The 12,167-nt window shown below is 34.9% G+C and overlaps 1 protein-coding gene across 1 annotated transcript; it reads left to right on the forward strand.

Moving 5' to 3' along the window:
* The first annotated feature begins 10,735 nt into the window (after positions 1-10,735).
* On the forward strand, positions 10,736-11,992 carry LOC7464474 (NAC domain-containing protein 86). The gene has a single exon (XM_002321319.3). The coding sequence runs from the start codon at positions 10,736-10,738 to the stop codon at positions 11,990-11,992; it is 1,257 nt and encodes a 418-aa protein (XP_002321355.2).
* The last annotated feature ends 175 nt before the right edge of the window (positions 11,993-12,167 follow it).

Here is a 12,167-nt window from a genome sequence, read left to right on the forward strand (position 1 = left end):
CAAATTGGCAAAACGATGAAATTTAGTCATGTTAGAGGCAGAATCAGGTTTCCTTCCCTCAGAAAATGTGTAGCATCATGTCTTGGCATTGAAAAGGAAATAATCCATATTTGAAATTGAATTTGTGATGTTAGTTATGATTTGATAATGAGCCATAATCTTAAGGGATGTAATGGAAACAAAAATGTAAGGAAACAATTGTAAAAGAGGGAATAAATGTTGTCATTATTATTGTTGTTCTTTTGCAAAATGTAACTTGAGTAACAAATAATGTAGCATGCCTGTGGATTCAGGAGGGGCACAATAATAGTAAGGGAGCGCGAGCCGAGCTTTTGCAGTAGGTAGGTGTTCTATACCTATACCTTCCTTAAATAACAACAATTTTAGGAATCTGTTCAATTCTTAGATCTCATACTTGTGGATGAAGCCAAAAGGAGAAGAGATAAGATGAAATGAATGAGGAATAAAATTAGATTTGATTAATGGATTTGATTAAGAATGACGAACTATATTAATGGACTTCACGAATAACCACTTCTTGAATTTGATTAGCCGATACTGAATATGGGAGGCTAATGATGTTAGTAAGATTTACTAACATTGATATGACCTTTTCAGAGAATAAGGGATACTGAACTTGATTAACTATTCAAGTTAAAAATAGTTAATGATATCGACAGATGACGTCAATATCAACAACCCCATGAAACATGATTAACTATTCCTGATGTGAAAGGTAATGATGCCAAGATTCCTTGACATCAGCATTCTCAGAAATATTCCAAGGTGTTATGGAAAATTGATTAACTATTTCGGGTTGGAAATAGTTAATGACATCAATCGGTTGTATTGATGTCAACACTACCACAAACTTGATTAGTCAGTCCTGATAAAGGCGACTGATGACACCAATGACATTTATTAGTGTCGGCATTACCCTCCCCAAGTTTTGGAAATGAGCGGTATGATTGGTATTCTCGGTAGTGAATTGTTGATAATATTAATGAAATGGAAATCGACATTTTAAAGGAATTATTCATTTGAAATTAATATGTGATATTGGTTGAAAATTGTAGGATGAAATGGAGGGAAAAGAACGTCTAGTGAATTTCTGAAGGGGTAAACCTAGAAGCATTAGAAGGAGACTATATGAGGTATTGTAAAAAATTATGATAGTACATAGTATTGAAGACACACACACACATATCGTTTGATATTTTCTTCATGATAGTATTGCTTCAATATAATTATTTCTGAATGTTATGTTGTTGCACGTCCATCACATTCATGATAGGAGTAACGTTTTAGATTCTCTAACTTTTATGTTATTTAGGACTGAATGAATGCTAATGTAATTTGTCTTTCAAGAAACCATATAACTTGAATTGTAATAGCATTCATTAATTTGAATGGTTGAATGTAAACTATATTACTATGTACTCCTTCATGTATCTTGTTTTTATATTTAAGTATCATTTTATGTCCTACTTTAAAATATGCATATGTGGGATATTATGGTTATACTATTGCATGTTATGATGTTTGAAATTAGGGATGATTGGGATGTGATTGATTAATGAGTAATAGAAGTGTACAAGTTATTTGTCGATAACTTGGGATCTCCCGGTATGGGGGAGACTTTGCCAAAATTTTGGTAAAAATTTTGGCCAGCTTTGTATGGATTCGGTTTGAAATTTTTTTTCTTACCATATTTTCTCTTTTCTTGATTGATGTGTAGTCCCGAAAATGGGGATGTTATGCAGCACCTTTATTCTAGATTAATTGTATTTGAACTTATAAATGTTTAAATTTTTAATAAATATTTGAATTTTATAGTAATTTAATTTTTTAAATTATTTTATATTTTTTTAAAAAGGTTTTTTTAACAATATATATTTTTTAAATAATTACTAACGGGGTTATCGACGGACTTAGTTCGTCGGTATATTCTACAGAGTTGAAAAAATATTATTGCAAATATCACTATCACTGTTTACTCATGGACGGAATAATAGACAGTATGTTTGACGGTTATATGTCAAATTCATCGACGAACATACAAACGGAAGGAAAAAAAATCAATGATGGAATGATATATAGTTTTTTTGTCAATGATATGTTATATTCCACGATGGAAATACTGATGGAATGAAGTGTGTAAAGTTTTTTTTAGCGTGCTTTGTCCATCAGTAAATTCATCTGTAAAATTATTGCTAACATACCACAAATCACCAACGAGAGTTTTTTCGACGGATTATTTCTGTCCGTGAGCTTATCTGTAAGTTTTGATGCCGGTGGACAGTGAGTATAAATACCGATGGAAAATTCTATTGATAAATCTAAAATTTCTGGTGGTGAATGGAGTTTGCCCTACTAAACATACTTTTAAGATTGAACTAACAATCATTAATGTCAAACTTGCCTTGGAAGTGGAACCTGAACAAATAAAGTTCATCTACATTATCACATAAAGGCATAATAAGGCTAGTGTTGAAGATGCTTGTACTAAAGGTGTACTTTCAGCGAGTGGAAGTGGCAATGAAGGAAATTCTGAAGCTACTTGACAAAGGAATCATCTATCCTATATATGACAGTCAATAAGTTAGTCGTGTGCATGTAGTTCCTAAAGAGACATGTTTGACGCTTGTTCCTAATGAACAAAATGAGCTCGTTCCTATGAGAATTCAGAATGGGTAGAGAATATGCATCAATTTCAGAAAATTGAATGCTACCACAAGAAAAGATCATTTTCCAATTCTTTTTTCGATGAAATGCTTGAAAGACTAGTAGGTAAGTCATTTTTCTATTTCTTAGATTGGTTTTCTAGTTGTTTTCAAATTGTTGTAGCTCAAGAAGATCAGGAAAAAACAACTTTCACTTGTCCATTTATGACTTTCGCTTACAGATATATGCCTTTTGGATTATGTAATGCCCTAGATACATTTCAGAGATGTATGATGAACATTTTTTCTAACTTGATTGAAAATTACATTGAAATTTTTATGGATAACTGTATTGTTTAGGACAATTCTTTCGATCAATGTTTAAATCATTTAACCAAGGTTTTAAAACATTGTATTAACATCAACTTGGTTCTAAATTATGAAAAATGTCATTTGATAGTCCAACAGGAAATAGTTTTGGGTCATGTAGTTTCAGGTAGGGGTATTGAGGTTGATAAGGCCAAAGTTGATTTAATTACAAGTTTGCCATACCATACTAATGTTAGGGACATTCGTAGTTTTCTTGGTCATGCAAGCTTTTACGGGAGGTTCATCAAATATTTCTCGAAAATTTCATAACCATTGTCAAGGTTATTGCAAAAGGATGTACCATTTAACTTCAAGGAAGAGTGTCAAATATGATTTGACAAATTGAAGACACTGCTTACTTCAGCACTAATTATACATCCACCAAATTAGGATATTCCTTTTGAGATCATGTGCGATGCGAGTAATTATACCGTAAGAGGTGTACTTGGCCAAAAAAATGGAAAGAAAAGTCATGTTTTTGTTATGCGTCAAGGATGCTGAACTCCTCTAAATGTAACTATTCTACCACTAAAAATGAGCTTTAAGCTATTGTATTTACCTTAGACAAGTTTAGATTATATTTATTTGGATCTAAAGTGATTTTTTTTTACCATGCTACCCTTTAATATTTACTAGCATAGAAGGAATCCAAACCAAGACATATACGCAAGATTCTTTTATTGTAAGACTTTGATTTGGAGATCAAGGATCGAAAATGAGCTGACAATTCTATGACAGATCATTTGAGTAGGCTTGTTGATGCGGGACAATAAATAATAAGAATTAAAGTAAGAAAAGAAAGAAGCTTTTAGAGAAGAAGCTGAGAAGAGAAAGCAAAGAAAAATAAGAAAGGGAATTGGAGATATGCAAAGTCTGCAATATTTTCAATAATCATCAAAACTGCTTAACATTTAGAAAAGTAGGGTATTAATACTAAAACCCTAACTAGAACAAGCGATTGGGCTTATGGTCCACTAAATAAAATACCCAACAATAATTAAATCAAACCCAACAAACAAAGCCTAATTAATAAACCTCAACTAAAAGTTCATATAAATTAAAACCAAAAACATAAGTTAAAGCCCAATTTCTTAATTGTTTGGGCTATCCTCCATCGTCTATGATCATACGTGTGCATAAATAATATTTCGGGTTCGGTGTCCCCACCAATTCTCCGGGGGTTGGAAGAACTTGACCCCGTCGAGTATAGGTCAAGGCAACTCCGATAACGCTCTCAAAGATAAGGATCAAGCTGTTGTGATGTCTCTCTGATAATCTAAGTATAGTCTGAATCTGGTCGTCGAGCCCATATACCAGGATTTGCTGAAGTTCACCATCCCTGGTAAAAACAACTTGTGCATTTAAAGTAACATTAATATGTTCCTGTTGTGCCAAAGATATGGATAATGAGGTAGGGGTATCAAAAGAAGCATTAGGGATAGGTTGTATTTTATAAATACTGAGGTCTTTTATGTTAAAAGTAGAGCTAATATCAAAGTTTAATGGCAATTTAATGACATAATTATTTGATTTAATCATTTGCAACACTATGAATGGTCTAGCACTACTTACTTGCAATTTATGATCGGTTTCCAAAGGACACCGTTCAGGTATAATCTATATCATGAAATAATCTCCAACATTAAATGCATCATGATACTTAAGTAAATCAACTCGAAATTTGTATTGTTCATTACTTGCTTGAATTTGTTTCATGATCTCAATATGCAAATTATGAACCCTACATGGTAACGACTCAGCTAACTTAGACATCCTATCGTGAAGAGATATAGGAAGGTGTTCTATAGGCTTATCAGGTTTGTAACTATGAACACTAAATAATTGAGGGCGTGGAATGAGACAAACATTGTTTGAAACCTGTGTAGATATGGTATGGACACAATCAAGTAAACTAGGATTATCTTCATCTTCCTCATCACGTGCATGAGGTAAGGGGTCAAAAAGCTCAACATGTTTCTCTAAACTTATGATGTGCTGGACACCAAGCATGTGGGATGAGGAATCAGGTAGTTTAGGAGGACTAATATCATGAGACTCTTCTAAGACCATACTCATCTCTATAGGCGATTCCACTGAAGAGTTCCCTAAAATTTCCTCTACCATTAAAGCAGACATATCAGACTCCTTCTTAACCTCAGTCTCAAGCTCATGTGGACTCATTGTGTTAAGTCTCTCTTCTTGCACATCCCTGTCATCTAGGTCACTAAAATCCTCAAGATTAGGCTCATACACTTCAACACTACAATATTCTTCTTTACCTATATCCTTATATTTTTGGATGACTAAAGGTTTAGAGGTACAATTTAAAGAGATATGACCAAAACTAGACGATTAGTACACTTAACCATAGAACTCACCTTAGACACTTCATTAACAACTCGTTTGCCTTTATCTTTCTTATAAAGTTGGGAGTTACTAAGATTAGGTCCGTGGGGTGGAGCACCTAATAAAGAATCATTACTTCTGAATCAGGACCTAATAGGGATACTATAAGAGTCCTTACGATTCTTCCACTGATTCTTTGTGACCAACTTGTAGTCTTTACGTAAGGTATAAGCTTGGTCAAGGGTAGATACACCTTGAAATACAACTTCTCTTATAAGATCATCATTTAAAACTTTACAAAATCTACGCAAAGTCATGGCTTCACTCTCTCTTATGGCACATCTAATCATGTAATCATTAAACTGCGTTATTTACTCATTGATAGACTTATTCCCTTGTCTTATATTGTTTCATTGGTCTAAGAGTTTATTCTTATAAGACTGGGGTAGGTATTTCTCCTGAAGTTTTTGTTTCATTTTGATCCAATCAGTTATAGGAGGTTTACCTCTCATCTCTAAACAATCCTCAACATCTCTCCAATAAATTTTGGCTTCATCAATGAGTTTCATCTTAGCAAATCTAACTTTTCTATTATTAGACAAGTTATGCCACTCAAAGAATCTATCCATATCATGAATCCACATATCAAATATCCAATGGTCATGACGACTGTCAAAAGTGTGGGCTTCTATTTTGTTAGGACTCAAGACTCGCTCATCAAAGTCATCGTGTTTAGAGTAACCTAAATGATAGTCATATTGGTGGCGGTCAGAGTGAACTTGTCCATAATGATTATTCTTGTGATATTTATGGGTCTTTGAATGTCTTATTCGAAAACTCTCTTGGGGCTCAATTCTCTTAAACATGTTGATCACTTAAGTTTGTAGTTCCCTTTAAATGGTCATAAGAGTATCACTAAAGGTTGAGTCTATAGTAAGTGTAGACTTAAGCTTGGACACTAGATGATCATGACACAAATACATGCAACACTAACTTATAAATGGAATTGAGATCACAAATGGTTCTTGCACGTAAAATCACAATACAAAAATAAAGCTATTTTTTTTATCTTTTTTTTAAATGCGGAGAATAATCAAGAACAAATTATACTAATAAAATTGTAAGCCTGTAATACTAGATTCTTAAGTGTAAATGATTAATCAAACACGATGTCACAAGCATGAACTCATAATTATCAAATAGAACAAGATATTAGCTATCACTAATGAAAGAGGTTGATGAACAAAATTAACAATTAAAAATGCTAGGTGAGTTTTTTTTGGCACAAAAGTAATATTAATGATAACTTCGAATACCAAGTGCAATACCAAAAACGTAAAATCAATAAACCGAAAAGCAGAGTAATTTACCGACTAAGATTCAAATCATCGAATTCGATCGCGGATGGACCTCAGATGACATAGTAATAGGGGTGACGTGGCGAGGTCTGCTTATGTGGTGAGTAGTGACGTGGCTGCTTATGCTGATGTGGCGGACAGTGATGTAGCTGCTCATGTTGATGTGGTAGATGGTGTGGATCTAGAGGACTGACGTGGTGGGTTAATTAATTTCACCTGCCATGCCTTATGTGCTGCAATCTTGTTTTGTTGAGTTTCCTTTGTCTTTTGCGATTTCTCGGTTGCTGTTGCTGGCGGCGGGACATAACAGTTGAAGGCGAAGACTATTGCGGCCACTGGAGGTGGTGGTTGTCACTGATTAGTTTTACTATTTTGTCCGTTGCTGAAGATGAAGATCTTTTGCTGCTACAATGTCGCTCTATTGCCAGGGAACTCGGACGCTACAGGCAGCTAGTTGCGGTTGTTGTCACTGACAGGTTTGTTGTGAAGGCGTTGCGACTGGTGCTGCTGCTAGAGGGTGCGATTCAGTGGTGGCTGAAGCTCAATCGCTGGCGCTGAAGAGGATGGCACTGGTTCAGGCGCTGCCTTTGCTTCTGTAAACCACGAATCGACGTTGGCTGTGATGGGTTTTGTGCGCCGGCCAGTTCTACTGCTCTGTCGGTTGCTAATGGTGGAGGGCGATGGTAACTGAAGTCGCAGGTCTGCTGTGGTCCTGTGGAGGCGCTGCTGAAGGTGATTTGGTGCGATCTGTCAGAGGCGTGGGGAGTGGACTTCTGTAAGAGAATCTACCGCCATGGGTCTTGGTGTGACCAGCGTTGAGGCAGAGTTTCCGATCGGCGTTGATGCACGCTGTAATCGGCGTTTTCCAGATTTGTTGAGTATTACAGCGGCTGTTTGCTGGTGGAGAAGATGAACAGTTTTTTTTTGTAATAAGAACAGTACGCTTTTTTTTTATATCAATCTAGGGTTAAACGTAAACATATGGATCGTTTAATTATAAAAACAATTAAAACCCTTACTCTGATACCAAATTTAATGCGGGACAATAAATAATAAGAATTAAAGCAAGAAAAGAAAGAAGCTTTTAGAGAAGAAGCTAAGAAGAGAAAGCAAAGAAAAAGAAGAAAGGGGATTGGAGATATGCAAAGTCTGCAATATTTTCAATAATCATCAAAACTGCTTAACATTTAGAAAAGTAGGGTATTAATACTAAAACCCTAACTAGAACAAGCGATTGGGCTTATGGTCAACTAAATAAAATACCCAACAATAATTAAATCAAACCCAACAAATAAAGCCTAATTAATAAATCTCAACTAAAAGTTCATATAAATTAAAACAAAAAATATAAGTTAAAGCCCAATTTCTCAATTGTTTGGGCTATCCTCCATCGTCTATGATCATAGGCGTGCATAAATAATATTTCGGGTTCGGTGTCCCCACCACTTGTGCGTGAGGAAGATTCATTGCCCATTGCTAAGACATTCCCCAATGAGTAGCTACTGCATGTGCAAGGTAAGGAACCTTGGTTTGCTGATAAGGTAAATTTCATAGTTGCTGGAATGTCACCTAATTATTTGAATAAGGCAAAGAAAAACAAAATAAAAAATGAATCTAAGTATTATATATGGGAAGAACCATACCTTTGGAAAATAGGTTTTTATTACATTATTCGTTGATGTGCAACTAACAATGAAATTCATTCCATTCTTACTTATTGTCATAGTCATACATGTGGTGGACATTTTGGACCCAAAAGAACAACTAGAAAAATATAAGACATTGGGTTTTATTGGGAAACTCTTTCTAGGGATGCTTACCAATTTCGCAAGAGTTGTGAAAAATGACAAAAAAAAATGGGTGGTTTATCTCGTAGGAATAAAATGCCATAAACTCCTATTTTACATCGTAATATTTTTTTTTTGTATGGGAAATGGATTTTATAAGACCCTTTTCCTAATTATTTTGGATTTTTTTGCATTTTGCTTGTTGTGGATTATGTTTTTAAATAGGTAGAAGCAAGGCTACCCGCACTAATGATTCTAAGGTTGTTGGAAGATTTCTTAAATCTAACATTTTCTATAAGTTGGGAATTCCAAAAGCAATGATAAGTGACGAAGACACCTATTTTTGCAACCAAATTGTTGAATCATTAATGTGAAAATATGGAGTACACTATCAAGTAGCCACAACTTACCACCCATAAACCAATAGACAAGCTGAGGTTTCAAACTAAGAAATAAAGCACATTTTGAAGAAGACGGTGAACCCCAACCTAAGGGATTAGAGCCTGCATTTAGAGGATGCGCTTTAGGAATACCGCACAACATAAAAAACTGCAATTGGGATGTCACCGTATAGGTTGGTTTTTGATAAGTTATGTCATTTACCGATTGAAATTGAATATCGTGTCTTTTAGGAAGTGAAACAATGCAATCTTAATGCTAAAAAGGCGGGAGAAGAACGAAAATTGTAGCTACAACAACTTGAAGAAGTTTGATTGGAAGCAAATGACAACGCAAGGCTATATAAAGAGGGAACTAAATATCTTCACGATAACTTTTTGCAGCGCAAATAATTTTTTATTTTGCAGAAAATATTACTTTTCAACTCTATATCGAAATTCATGCCTGGAAAATTATGATTTAGATAGATTGAATCATTTGTTGTTTTGAATGTTTTATCTCATGGTGTTATTAAAATCCAAACCATTGAAACTAACAAGGTTTTCAAAGTGCATGGCTACATACTTAAGTCTTTTGTTGAGAATTTTGAAGACATTATTTAGAATGAAGTAAAATTGGTCAATCCAATCTACAAGGATGTATGACACGAAAGAAAACTCTATCTAGCCAAAGACAATAAAGAAAAGCGCTTTAGGAAGGCAACCAAATGTGGAGACAATCCACACAAAAACATTATAAATTGCAAAAGAAAAAAAAATTTCTTTTCTATTTTATTTTCTTTTCATATATGATCCGACTTACTACCTTGCCTTTTATGCAGCTTGTAATAACGTAAGCACCCCTGCCAGCACCATTTCCTTGCTCTGCTATATTGCACCACTCCATAGTAGGATAGGGCAGCACAACAAAAATGGATCGATGTATATAGCATAATAATAAATGTGTAAAGGTTAGTGATTAAGCTGGTAATTTGCATTTAAAAAATATTTGTTACTATCTGCGGTATTTTTGAAAGAAATTTTGTGTAGTTATTGCTCTAAATTTGATTTTTGAAATGTGGAAAATTAAAAAAGAAAAGGAAGATTATTTAACTTTCAGTGACCAAAAAGTGTTGTTAAAAATATATTCTGATCTATTATCTGCTTTAAGCATCGTAAAAAGATAAAAGATAATAACAAATTGGGATTGTAATAATTAATTAATTATTTAATGTGTAAAGGTTGAAGGTAATGTTGGGAGAGAAATCTTAATGATTAGCATGAAGATAAATGTGTAAGGGTTAATGATTATAGTTATTTGCATTTATAGAATTTTTCTTGCTATCCACGGAAGAAATTTTGTATGGTTAATTTTATAATTTCTTTAAGTTTGTTTTTAAAATGTGGAAAAATAAAAAACAAAATGAAGATTTTGACACAATTTAAATATATATATATATATATATATATATATATATATTTTAAATTGAAAAGCATTTTCGGTGACAGAAAAAAGTGTAAAAAGATTTGTTGTGGCCATGCATGGGATAATCACAGACACCAAAAGTTTCGTCGTTAAATCAAATCACAATACCTTATATTTTCTGTTTTGACAAGGATAATCGTGTTTATATCTCAACGAGATTCAGCAACAAATTGGGATTGTAATAATTAATTAATTAATGAGAATATATATATATAGCGAAGCCCTCAGCTTTTTTCGATCATAAGAAAAAAAAAACCCTAGCACTTATAATATTAGATCAGCCTCTCGCCTCTCTTTCTCCTAACTTGTTTTGTCATTGAAGATCACAACCCTACTCTCGTTTTACACAATGCAAAACAGCCCTTCTCGCCTTCCTCCTGGATACAAATTCCTCCCCACTGATGAAGAATTGATCGGCTTTTATCTAGACAGGAAAGTCAATGGAGGTTTGCCTGCCGAATATGCTAGCTTGTTCAAGGACTACAATATTTATGGCGAAGAAGAACCCTGGGAGATCTTCGACAGGTTTGAAGGTCACAAGTCAGGTGATAATGGCCTCTACTTTTTTACAACACTAAGTAAGAAAACGGTCAATTGTACTAAAAACAAGAACAGAAAGGTTGGTAAGAATGGCGGCACATGGCATGGTGACGGCGGAGAAGAAGTGAGTACTAGGGAAGGAGCTGTTATAGGAATGAAAAACAGATTCCGTTACAAGAACAAGCGACAACCGAACCATGATGGTTGGATAATGCTGCAGTATGGTTCAGAATTGATTTCTGAAAATATTGTGATCTCTCAACTCAAGACAAAGGAATCGAAGAAAAGGAAGTTGATGGACCTTTCAGAAATTGTTGGAGTTGCTGAAGATGAGGATATAATCCAGATTAGCCAAAGATTTAAAAATCTTCCAGTAATCAACTCAGAACCTACAAGGTCACAAGATCAACAACCCCACCAGATTATCCAGAATCAGGAGACGTGGCTTGAGGCAGCAACGGCTCCAGTTCAGAACATGGAGCCTGAGTTATCGGCAATCGTCAACCGGGGAGCTAAACTGTCACAAGATCAAGAACTGCAGCAGATTGCTGAAAATGTGGATACGTGGCTTCAGGCGGGTGTTGATTCATGGGAGGATGATGCGGGTTGCGCCACTGAAGATTCTTTCACCAACATTGATCCTGCAGCGCAAGTGGAGCCTGGCCAAGTAAACTTCACTAAAGAACCAACTGTTACTGAAAATCTGGAGACAGAGCTTGAGGCAGGAATTGTTCGAAAAGAGGATGGTGTTGTTGAAGATGAAGATATTTTTCATGATTTGACAGATATTGTCAGCAATGAACTTGCCTTTCAAGTGGGGCCTGATCAGCAATTAGACTTCATTCAAGAATCAACTATTAGCGAAAATCAACAGATGGCGCTTGCAAGTTTCAATAATGATCACGCGAAAGAAACTATTTCAGATAAGCTGGACGATATTGAGATGGCGGATTACTTAGAATCTATCTTCAATGGTTATCATATCAGCCAGATCATTCAGGATCTCGACCAGTTTATGCCGAGTCTCGACGACAGTCCAGCTGAAGAATCAGGAGACGGGGCTTGAAGTTTTCCCTACTGAAGATTCGTTCGAGTATGATCACGTTGATTTAGGGAGCTTATGGTCACAAAAACTGGACATATGTCTTGGTGCAATGCTCGTTTCATGTGTTCTTTGTTTTTGTTTTGGTAGGGCTATAAACACGAGATTTCTAATGTTTAGCACTGCATTTTAGGTTTAG

The sequence above is a fragment of the Populus trichocarpa genome, chromosome 15 (genome assembly GCF_000002775.5).
Source record: "Populus trichocarpa isolate Nisqually-1 chromosome 15, P.trichocarpa_v4.1, whole genome shotgun sequence".
Lineage (NCBI taxonomy): Eukaryota > Viridiplantae > Streptophyta > Magnoliopsida > Malpighiales > Salicaceae > Populus > Populus trichocarpa.